Source organism: Dermochelys coriacea, chromosome 7 (genome assembly GCF_009764565.3).
Source record: "Dermochelys coriacea isolate rDerCor1 chromosome 7, rDerCor1.pri.v4, whole genome shotgun sequence".
NCBI lineage: Eukaryota > Metazoa > Chordata > Testudines > Dermochelyidae > Dermochelys > Dermochelys coriacea.
The window spans coordinates 126,363,579-126,375,621 of record NC_050074.1 but is presented as its reverse complement, the minus strand read 5'-3'; the positions used below and the strand labels follow the sequence as shown (position 1 = coordinate 126,375,621).

General features: G+C 60.3%; 1 protein-coding gene across 1 annotated transcript; it reads left to right on the top strand.

Moving 5' to 3' along the window:
* Nucleotides 1-8,263: 8,263 nt before the first annotated feature.
* Nucleotides 8,264-12,043, top strand: LOC119859037 (leucine-rich repeat extensin-like protein 3). Its single transcript, XM_038410639.1, has 3 exons — nt 8,264-8,604; nt 9,448-9,806; nt 11,880-12,043. Exons 1-3 carry the CDS (start codon nt 8,264-8,266, stop codon nt 12,041-12,043), a joined length of 864 nt encoding a protein of 287 aa, XP_038266567.1.

The following is a 12,043-nucleotide window of genomic DNA, read 5'->3' as shown; positions in this document are numbered from 1 at the left end:
GAGCAGCCGGAAGAGGAGTGAGCGGCAATGGAGCAGCCGGCCGTGCAGTGAGCGGCGACGGAGCAGCCGGCCGTGCAGGGAGTGATGGCTGAGAGGCTGGCAGCAGCGGGCAGCAAAGCAGAGTGAAAGGTGAATCGGCGATGGAGCAGCCGGTGGCAGAGTGAGTGGCGATGGAGCAGCCGGAAGAGGAGTGAGCGGCGATGGAGCAGCCGGCCGTGCAGTCAGCGCGATGGAGCAGCCGGCCGTGCAGGGAGTGATGGCTGAGAGGCTGGCAGCAGCGGGCAGCAAAGCAGAGTGAATGGCATGGTGGCCACAGCTGACGCATTGCTCACTGCCCCACCCTGAGGTGGGAGCTGAACTCATGCGAATGCACCACTGACTCTGCAGCATCCATGACCAGGGACAGCAGCTGGGGTGGGGTGGGGTGGGCTGGAGGGAGACAGGAGTGCTATGTTTGTGGTTGTCGGACTTTCACACCACAAGGTGAGAGACTGAGCAAAGGGACCCAGCCCAGCGTTTTCTGGGGTGCGCGTTTTGTTCATGGCCAGATGTTCTCAAGCCATGCTTGTGATGTTTGCCCAGTTTAATGTGGGGGTCCTTCCAGACACAGACTCAGTGCTTGCGAGAGGGGCAATATTGCCTCTTAGAGGCGCCCAGGCTGGTGGGTAATTTTCCCACATTTCTGGGCGGGGGCTGTCGCTGTTTCTCTTTCTCCACAAGCTCCTGTTGTCTCAATTTCAGCTCTTTCAGCCCTATCTCTCTTTCCCATTCCAGCCGCATCAGCTCCAGGATGGGGAGCTCCGATCCCCCAGACTGGTATTCGCTGGCCTCCTCCCAGCCCCTCCCCTAGGCATAGGTAGGAAGGGGCTCGGGATGCCCTCGGGTGCAGTCTGACCCTTCCCAGCCAGGTCAGGCACTGGGGCCCACGCTGCATCTGCTGGGCTCCTCAGAGACAGGGATCGGTTCATCCAAGCGATCTCCATCCTCCAGCTGGGCAATCAGCTGTTCTCTGGTGACCCTCCCAATGCGCAGCCCCCTCCGCCTGCCCAGCTCCACCAGGTCACTCTTAAGGCATCTAGCATACATCTTCCTGCTGGCCATTCGCAGGCCCGTGTGCTCACCACTCCCCACGGTTTCCAGGAGGAACCCGCAGTGTGCCAGCCTTTCTCCAGGTCACCACTTCTCAGGGGTTAAGTGTAGCTCCTCCACTCCCCGAAACCGCTTCTCTCTGAATCTTCAGCACACCTGGTCCCCATCAATCCCCCTTCGTTTTACTGCTCCCCAGTCACTTACTGCAGGAAGCACCGTCCACGGGGTGCAGTAGATCTCACAGCTACCACCAGTTGTTACGCAGTGAGGGGGAGTCAGGGCCCTGCACCGCCACTTCCTGCGATTCACCATGACTCTCAGCCAGCCAGTAGAACAGAAGATTTATTAGCGATGACAGGAACACAGTCCAAACCAGAGCTTGTAGGTACAAACAGGACCCCACAGTCAGGTCCTTCTGGGGGGCAGGGAGATTAAACCCCAGACTTGGGGGCTCCCTCCTCTTTCCCAGCCAACTCCAAACTGGAAAAACCTCTCCAGCCATCTCACCCAGCCTCTCCCCAGCTCCTCCTCCAGCCTTTGTCCAATTTCCCAGGCAGAAGGTGTCACCCGGCCCCAATCCCCATCCTGGGCTCTCATGTTACAGGCTCAGGTATCTTCCCTCAAGTGAAGTCTCCCATCCCCAATGCAGACAGTCCCAGTAAAACTCCCCTGCAATGTCCCAGGTCAAATCTGCCCCACTCCCTTCAGTATCACAGGGGGCTCAAGCTGGTTCTCTTCTGTATTGTCAAAAGGACCCCCCTAGATGTTGGACCCATCCCTTGTTGCTGCTGACTCCACCTGGCAGCAGGGTGACACTTACATTATAACACTTCCTTATTCACTTGCTCCACACCCATCAGGATTTTACAGACTTCTATAAACTGGGCAGTCTCAGTCTTTTTAATCTCTCCTCGTACAGAAGCGGTATCATTTTTGTTGCCCTTCTCTGTCTTTTCCAATTCTAGTCTACTTTCCTTGAGACGGGGTGACCAGAATCGCACGCAGTATTCAAGGTGTGGGCATATTGAAACTTTATATAGAGGCATTATTATATTTTCTGTCTGATTATCTATCCCTTTCCTAATGGTTCCTAACATCCTGTTCGCTTTTTTGACGGCTGCTGCACATTGAGCAGATGTTCTCAGAGAACTATCCCAGAGTGACTCCAAGATCTCTTGCTTGAGTGATAACAGCTAATTTAGACGCTATCATGATGTATGTATAGTTGGGATTATGTTTTCCAACGTGCATTACTTTGCATTTATCAACATTTCATTTAATTTTGTTACCCAGTCACCCAGTTTTGTGAGATCCTTTTGTAACTCTTCACAGTCTGCTTTGGACTTAACTATCTTGAGTAATTTAATATTGTCTGCAAACTTTGTCATCTCACTGTTTACCCCTTTTTCCAGACCATTTGTGAATATATTGAACGGGACTGGTCCAGTACAGACCCTTGGGGAACCCCGCTATTTACTTTTTCCACTGTAAACACTGACCACTTATCCCTACCCTTTGTTTCCTATCTTCTAACTAGTTACTGATCCATGAGAGGACCTTCCCTCTTATCCCATAACTGCAGAGTTTGCTTAAGAGTCTTTGGTGTGGGATCCTGTCAAAGACTTTCTGAAAGTCCACGTACACTATATCCACTGGATCTCCTTTCTCCACCTGCTTCTTGACCTCCTCAGAGAATTCTAGTAGATTGGTGAGGCATGATTTCCCTTTACAAAAGTTATGTTGACTCTTCCCCAACATATTGTGTTCATCTGTGTGTGAGATAATTTTGTTCTTTAGTTTCAACTAATTGCCCAGGCACAGAAATTAGGTTTACCAGCCTGTAATTGCCAGGATCACCTCTGGAGCCTTTTATAAAAATCAGTGTTACATTAGCTATCCTCCAGTCACCTGGTACAGATGCTAATTTAAGTGATAGGTTACACACCACAGTTAGTTGTTCTACAATTTCATATTTGAGTTCCTTCATCTGGTCTTGGTGATTTATTACTGTTTAGTTTATCAGTTTGTTCCAAAACCTCCTCTAATGACACTTCAGCCTGGGACAGTTCCTCAGATTTGTCATCTAAAAAGGCTGGCTCAGGTGTGGGAATCTCCCTCATATCCTCTGCAGTGAAGACCGATGCAAATAATTCATTTAGCTTCTCTGTAATGGCCTTGTCTGCCTGGAGCGCTCCTTTTCCACCCTGATTATCCAGTGGCTGCACTGATTGTTTGGCAGTTTCCCACTTTTGATGTACTTAAAAATATTTTTGCAGTTAGTTTGTGTCTCTTTCTTTTCAAATTCTTTCTTGGCCTGCCTCATTATACTTTTACACTTGACTTGCCAGAGTTTATGCTCCTTTCTACTTTCCTCCTGGGATTTGACTTCCAATTTTTAAAGGATGCCTTTTTGCATCTAGCTGCCTCTTTTACTCTGCTTGTCTCATTTGGTCTGACGTCCTGTAGAACACAGGCCATAGAATTTCCCCAAAATAATTCCTAGAGCAGATCTTAGAAATACATCCCATCTTGATTTTAAAATTGTCCATGATGGAGAATCCACCACCACTCTTGGTAAACTGTTCCACTGGTTAACTACCCTCCCTGTTAAACATGTACACCTTATTTCCAGTCTGAACTTATCAGGCTTCAGCTTCCAGCCATAGGATCAGGTTAGACTTTTCTCTGCTAGATTGAAGAGCCCAGTATTAAATATTTGTTCCCCAGGTAGGTACTTATAGACTGTAATCAAGTCACTCTTTAGCTTTCTCTTTGTTAAGCTAAATAGACAGAGCTCCTTGAGTCTGTCACTATAAGGCGAGTTTGTAATCCTTTAATCACTCCCGTGGCTCTTCTCTGAGCCTTCTCAAATTTATCAACATCCTCCTTGAACTGTGGGCACCAGAATTGGACACAGGATCCCAGCAGCAGTCACACCAGTGCAAAATCCAGAGAGAAAATAACCTCTCTGCTCCTACTCAAGAGTCCCCTGTTTATACATCCCAGGATCACATTCGCTGTTTTCGCCACAGCAGCATACTGGGCGCTCCTGATCAGCCAATTACCCACCACAATCCCCAGATCTGCTTCAGAGTCACGGCTTGCCAGGCCAGAGTCCCCCAGCCTGGAAGTGTGGCCGGCATTCTTTGTTCCCAGATCTAGACATTTACGTTTAGCTGTACTAAAATGCCTGCTGTTTACTTGTGCCCAGTTTACCAAGAGATACAGGTCGCTCTGTATCAGTGATTCATCCTCTGCATTATTTACCGCTCCCCCAGTGTTTGTGTCATCTGCAAACTTTAGCAGTGATGATTTTCTTCCAGTCGTTGATAAGCGTGTTAAATAGGATAGGGCCAAGAACCAACCCTTGTAGGACCCCAATAGAAACAGATCTGGTCCATGACAATTCCCCATTTTTAGTGACATTTGAAGACCTGTCAGTTAGCCAGTGTTTAAACCATGTGGGCCAGGTTCATTTTATATCATTCTCATTTTTTAATTAAAAGGTCTCATGCTACCAAGTCAAAGGTCTTACAGAAGTCTAAGTATATTACGGCAACAGTATTACCTCTTTCAATCAATCTTGTCATATCATCAAAAAATGATATCAAGTTAGTTTGATGGGATCTATTTTCCATAAACCCATGCTGATTAGCTTTAATTATATCACCTTCCTTTAATTTTTTATTAATTGGGTCCATATCAGCTGCTCCATTATCTTAAACATTGGCACAACATTAGCTTTCTTCCTGTCTTCTGGAACTTCCCTAGTGCTCCAGGTCTTATTGACAATAAACATGAATGGTCCAGCCAGCTCCTCAGCCAGCTCTTTTAAAACTCTTAGATGTAAGTTATCTGGACCTTCTAATTTAAAAATGTCTGACTTTGGTAGCTGCTGCTTAACATCCTTGTGAGATACCAGTGGAATGGAAGGAGTGGTAGCATATGCTATGACTACATCAATTATTTTTTCCCAAATACAGAACAGAAATGTGCATTGAACACGTCTGCCTTTTCTGCACTACTCTATGGTGTCAAGCTGCAAAAAGCCCGTGCCCCACAGTAATGCAAACCTGCTGGGGAATCCCCTGGAGCTGCTGGCCAGCTCCCTGAGCTGCTCTGCTCAGATATCTCATAGCCCCCTTCCTTCTGCCTGTCTTGTAGCCAGCTGTGACTGCAATGGCCTGCAGTAGGGCTGGGTTCATTCAGGAAAGGCACGGGAGGACTGGATGTGCACATACTGCTTTCCTCTGTTCTACGGGGCTGCTCACCAAGTGTATTGTACTCTGTAGTTCTTGTTGTTGTAGGGTCTACTCCAAGTCCTGCAGCGTGGTTTGTTGTCTGACAGTCCCCCAGGAGGACTGGGGCAGTGTTATTGTAGGGTTTCCTGGGGGGGCTGGGAGCAGAGTGTTCTGGAGACACCCCACTCTGTGGATTCCCATGGATTTTCGGCTGGGAGGGTGTGTGGTCAGGGCGGTGTCAGGGGGCTGCCATGCAGTCTGTGCATGTCCTGCTGATGAGAAGTCTGTCCCAGCCACCTGCAGGGTGATAGACCCCCTGGGTGTGGAGGGGCTGGCGTTCACCCTGGGCAGAGGGCTGCCTGCCCCACACACTGTATGGGCTGATGTGGGACATGAGTCCTTGCGCCAGCTCCTACCAGGAGACACAGCCCAGCCTCCTCTGAACGTTGGGTGGGGCTGCGGGAGAGCCTGGCTGCAGGGGTGCCTGGGGGGAGCTAGCCGTCCTGCGGGGCACAGAGGGGCCAGAGGTGGCTGGCAGCACAAGGGTGACCGCTGGCCGCATGCCCTTGGCGCCAGCAGGGCTGCAGTCTGCTGCCTTGTGCTGCTGGGGCAGTGATGCGACGGGACCTGTCTGTCTGACCGTCCGTCCTGCGACCCCCGGCAGCACAGCAGCCGTGGGGGTCTGAGCAGTCGGGCCTGGGTGGTGGCTTCAGCCCAGCACCTGGGTTGCGGCTCTGGGCCCGGGCGAGCGGGACGGGGGGTCTCAGAGGTCCTCTCCCACCCCCACGCTGGGCGCGGGCTCCCCACGGGCCCGGCACAGCCCACAGCTCAGACTGCAGGGCTGGCGACGGGAGTCTCCTCCCTCTGGCCCTGCGCTCCTTGCTGCTGCGGGGCCTCGGGGGGAGAGTGCACCCCTGCCGCAGCCCCTCTCCCGTCCCCATGGCCTGGAGTCAGCCCTGAGCCACCCCCAGGTGCCCCCTGGCGCCAGGGGCCTCCACGGCTTGTGCCCTGGAGGCAGGGCTGGGGCTGGCACCGGTGCAGGGCCCAGGCCCGGCTCCACCTCGCCGGCAGTTTTAATTTCAGCGGGAGGAAGGCTTTGCTGACGGAGCGATAAGGCCCCGTCGCCGCCGCGGACAGGATGTAATAAGAGCTGCCAGCAAGATACTAACCCCAGTCCTGCCGCCATCACCCCCTCCCCTGCACGCTGAGCTCCCAGCCCCCCCACCCGACTCTGGGCGACAGCCTCCGCACCAGCTCCCCCCACCGCCCGCCCCGGCTCCCCCGTCCGCCCTGACGCCCACACTGCCACCCCTAACCCATGCCACCCATCCTACCACCTCCACACCGCCCCCTGTACCGCCCCCCTGTACTCCCCTACCGCCACCTCCACACCGCCCCCTGTGCTGCCCCCCCCTCTACCCCCTACCGCCACCTCCACACCGCCCCCCTGTTCCGCCCCCCACCCGTACCCCCTACCGCCACCTCCACACCGCCCCCTGTACCGCCCCCTGTACTCCCCTACCGCCACCTCCACACCGCCCCCTGTGCTGCCCCCCACCTCTACCCCCTACCGCCACCTCCACACCGCCCCCCTGTTCCGCCCCCCCCCACCTGTACCCCCTACCGCCACCTCCACACCGCCCCCTGTACCGCCCCCCTGTACTCCCCTACCGCCACCTCCACACCGCCCCTGTGCTGCCCCCCCACCTCTACCCTACCACCACCTCCACACCGCCCCCCGGGCCGCCCCCCACCTGTACCCCTACCGCCACCTCCACACCGCCCCCTGTACCGCCCCAGTGTACTCCCCTACCGCCACCTCCACACCGCCCCCTGTGCTGCCCCCCCACCTCTACCCCTACCGCCACCTCCACACCGCCCCCTGTACCGCCCCCCTGTACTCCCCTACCGCCACCTCCACACCGCCCCCTGTGCTGCCCCCCCACCTCTACCCCCTACCGCCACCTCCACACCGCCCCCCTGTTCCGCCCCCCTGTACTCCCCTACCGCCACCTCCACACCGCCCCCTGTGCTGCCCCCCCCCACCTCTACCCCTACCGCCACCTCCACACCGCCCCCTGTTCCGCCCCACCTGTACCCCCTACCGCCACCTCCACACCGCCCCCCTGTACCGCCCCCTGTACTCCCCTACCGCCACCTCCACACCGCCCCCCTGTTCCGCCCCCCCTGTACCCCCTACCGCCACCTCCACACCGCCCCCTGTACCGCCCCCCTGTACTCCCCTACCGCCACCTCCACACCGCCCCCTGTGCTGCCCCCCCACCTCTACCCCCTACCGCCACCTCCACACCGCCCCCCTGTTCCGCCCCCCACCTGTACCCCCTACCGCCACCTCCACACCGCCCCCTGTACCGCCCCCCTGTACTCCCCTACCGCCACCTCCACACCGCCCCCTGTGCTGCCCCCCACCTCTACCCCCTACCGCCACCTCCACACCGCCCCCTGTTCCGCCCCCCACCTGTACCCCCTACCGCCACCTCCACACCGCCCCCCTGTACCGCCCCCTGTACTCCCCTACCGCCACCTCCACACCGCCCCCTGTGCTGCCCCCCCACCTCTACCCCCTACCGCCACTCCACCCGCCCCCCTGTCCGCCCCCCACCTGTACCCCCTCCCGCCACTCCACACCGCCCCCTGTACCGCCCCCTGTACTCCCCTACCGCCACCTCCACACCGCCCCCGTGCTGCCCCCCACCTCTACCCCTACCGCCACCTCCACACCGCCCCCTGTTCCGCCCCCCACCTGTACCCCCTACCGCCACCTCCACACCGCCCCCTGTACCGCCCCTGTACCCTACCGCCACCTCCACACCCCCCCTGTTCCGCCCCCCACCTGTACCCCCTACCGCCACCTCCACACCGCCCCCTGTACCGCCCCCCTGTACCCCCTACCGCCACCTCCACAACCCCCCATGTACCGCCCCCCTCGGTACCCCCTACCGCCACCTCCACACCGCCCCCTGTTCGCCCCCCACCTGTACCCCTACTACGCCACCTCCACCGCCCCTGTACCGCCCCCTGTACTCCCTACCGCCACCTCCACACCGCCCCCTGTGCTGCCCCCCACCTCTACCCCCTACCGCACCTCCACACCGCCCCCTGTGCTGCCCCCACCTCTACCCCCTACCGCACCTCCACACCGCCCCCTGTTCCGCCCCCCACCTGTACCCCTACCGCCACCTCCACACCGCCCCCTGTACCGCCCCCCTGTCCCCTACCGCCACTCCACACCCCCCCTGTTCCGCCCCCACCTGTACCCCTACCGCCACCTCCACACCGCCCCTGTGCTGCCCCCCACCTGTACTCCCCTACCGCCACCTCCACACCGCCCCCTGTTCCGCCCCCCTGTACTCCCCTACCGCCACCTCCACACGCCCCCTGTGCTGCCCCCCACCTCTACCCCCTACCGCCACCTCCACATCGCCCCCCTGTACCGCCCCCCCTGTACCCCTACAGCCACCTCCACACCGCCCCCTGTTCCGCCCCCCACCTGTACTCCCCTACCGCCACCTCCACACCGCCCCCTGTACCCCCCCCTGTACTCCCTACCGCCACTCCACACCGCCCCCTGCGCCCCCCACCTCTACCCTACCGCCACCTCCACACCGCCCCCTGTCCGCCCACCTGTACCCCCTACCGCCACCTCCACACCGCCCCCTGTACCGCCCCCCCTGTACTCCCCTACCGCCACCTCCACACCGCCCCCTGTTCCGCCCCCACCTGTACCCCTACCGCCACCTCCACACCGCCCCCTGTACGCCCCCTGTACTCCCTACCGCCACCTCACACCGCCCCCTGTACGCCCCCTGTACTCCCCTACCGCCACCTCCACACCGCCCCCTGTGCTGCCCCCCCACTCTACCCCCTACCGCCACCTCCAACACCGCCCCCTGTTCGCCCCCCACCTGTACCCCTACCGCCACCTCCACACGCCCCCTGTACGCCCCCTGTACTACCCTACCGCCACTCCACACCGCCCCCTGTACCGCCCCCTGACTCCCCTACCGCCACCTCACACCACCCCCCTGTTCCGCCCCCACCTGTACCCCTACTGCCACTCCACACGCCCCCTGTTCGCCCCACCTGTACCCCCCAGCCACCTCCACCGCCCCCTGTCCGCCCCCCCTGTACCCTACCGCCACCTCCACACGCCCCTGTGCCCCCCCCTCTACCCCTACCGCCACTCCACACCGCCCCCTTCGCCCCCCACCTCTACCCCCTACCGCCACCTCCACACCGCCCCCTGTACCGCCCCCCTGTACTGCCCCCCCACCTCTACCCCCTACCGCCACCTCCACACCGCCCCCCTGTTCCGCCCCCCTGTACTCCCCTACCGCCACCTCCACACCACCCCCCTGTTCCGCCCCCCACCTGTACCCCCTACTGCCACCTCCACACCGCCCCCTGTTCCGCCCCCCACCTGTACCCCTACCGCCACCTCCACACCGCCCCCCTGTACCGCCCCCTGTACTCCCCTACCGCCACCTCCACACCGCCCCCCTGTTCCGCCCCCCACCTGTACCCCTACTGCCACCTCCACACCGCCCCCCTGTTCCGCCCCCCACCTGTACCCCCTACCGCCACCTCCACACCGCCCCCCCTGTACCGCCCCCCCACCTGTACCGCCTACCGCAACCTCCACACCCCCCATGTACCACCCCCCCACCTATACCCCCTACCGCCACCTCCACACCGCCCCCTGTGCTGCCCCCCCACCTCTACCCCCTACCGCCACCTCCACACCACCCCCCTGTTCCGCCCCCCACCTGTACCCCCTACCGCCACCTCCACACCGCCCCCCTGTTCCGCCCCCCCACCTGTACCCCTACCACCACCTCCACACCCCCCCATGTACCGCCCCCCCACCTGTACCCCCTACCACCACCTCCACACCCCCCATGTACCGCCCCCCCACCTGTACTCCCCTACCGCCACCTCCACACCACCCCCCTGTACCGCCCCCCTGTACTCCCCTACCGCCACCTCCACACCGCCCCCTTGTACTGCCCCCACCTGTACCCCCTACCGCCACCTCCACACCACCCCATGTACCGCCCCCCCACCTGTACTCCCCTACCGCCACCTCCACACCGCCCCCTGTTCCGCCCCCCCACCTGTACCCCCCTACCGCCACCTCCACACCCCCCATGTACCGCCTCCCCACCTGTACCGCCTACCGCCACCTCCACACCGCCCCCTGTTCCGCCCCCCACCTGTACCCCCTACCGCCACCTCCAAACCCCCCCGTGTACCGCCCCCCACCTGTACCCCCTACCACCACCTCCACAACCCCCCATGTACCGCCCCCCCACCTGTACCCCCTACCGCCACCTCCACACCCCCCATGTACCGCCCCCCCACCTGTACCCCCCTACCGCCACCTCCACACCCCCCCTGTACCGCCCCCCCCCGTACCCTCCTACCGCCACCTCCACACCCCCCCTGTACCGCCCCCCCCGTACCCTCCTACCGCCACCTCCACACCGCCCCCTGTCGCAAGGACCTCTACTCACTGCTGTAGCGCCTCCTACTGGCCGCTCTGGGAATTAGCTCTGCCAGCCCAACACCCTCTTGTGGTTCCCTGGCCCCCATCTCACTCACTCGGTCTGTGCCCCCCCTTCTCCAGGAGCTGCAGCTTCCTCTTCATGCCGCAGCCCCCCAGCCAGGTCACTGTGGGGTTCCCCTTTTGGGTAATGTCAACGTCTTCCTTGCTGTCCCAGGCCGGCCTCACATCCCCTGCCCTGGCTGGCCCATGCCTGGTCCCAGCCAACCCCCCCAGTCACTGCCCAGACGGTGCCACGCGCTCAGGGGCTGGCCGGGGAAGCCAGGCCTGCCCATTCCTCTGGGTTCCAGCCCAGGGCCACCCCAAACTTCCTGCCACTCTCCCCGACTAATTGCTCCTTTGCTGGCCCAGGCTCACCTTCCCCCCTGCTACCCATCCCCTTTCCCCTGGGGCTGCCAGACAAACCTTCCTCCTGGCTCTAACCCCGTCTCACCCTTGTGCCAGGGAGCGGCTGCCCCGTCCCCCCCCCACGGCCCCTTCTGCTGCCAGCTCCTGGGTTTGCAGACACCCCTCCTGGTCCTTCCCAAGGGCTCTCCTCTCCGCCAGCTCATAGGTGAATTGTCCCATCTGGCCTGCGTTAACCCCTTCAGGCGGAGTGTGGGGCCCACACCCCATCACACTCACTCCCAGCTGTACTCACACAGACACACACACAGTACTGCACAGACACACAGACACACACGCCACTGCACATTGTGCACACCCACCCCACATAGTGTTATGCACACGTGCGCACACATGGCACAGGGGGTGGCAAGCGGCATGGCCAGCTGCTGCTAGGCAGGCTGGAGAACAGGGGGGTTAAATCTCAGCGGGGGCTCAGCTCCAGGCCCACCTGCCTGCCCGACCCTCGCCACACTGGGGGCTCCTGTGAGCAGAGGGGGCGCTCAAGGCGGCAGTGTGTCTGATGGCTGGACAGATGGGGCGGGCAGCTGGTGTCACTGGGGCTGGCTCCCCTTTGCCAGGCGGGATCAGCATCGTGATGGAGCCATTTCCTGGGGCAGAGCCAGCTCAGCACCAGCCTCAAACGGGGCTCGGCTGCCAGCGCCGCTGTGAATGGCGCCCGAGTGGGGCGACAACGTTCACCGGCTATGAAGGAGACGAGGGGAGGCCAGGCGGAGCCGGGTAA

Coding starts and splice junctions, on each gene's coding strand:
- LOC119859037 (XM_038410639.1), top strand. CDS start 8,264: ATGTACCGCCCCCCTCGGTACCCCCTACCGCCACCTCCACACCGCCCC. Junction 8,605..9,447: donor CCCCTGTTCCGCCCCCACCT/GTACCCCTACCG, acceptor TGTACCCCCCAG/CCACCTCCACCGCCCCCTGT. Junction 9,807..11,879: donor CACCTCCACACCGCCCCCCT/GTACCGCCCCCT, acceptor CCCCTTTGCCAG/GCGGGATCAGCATCGTGATG.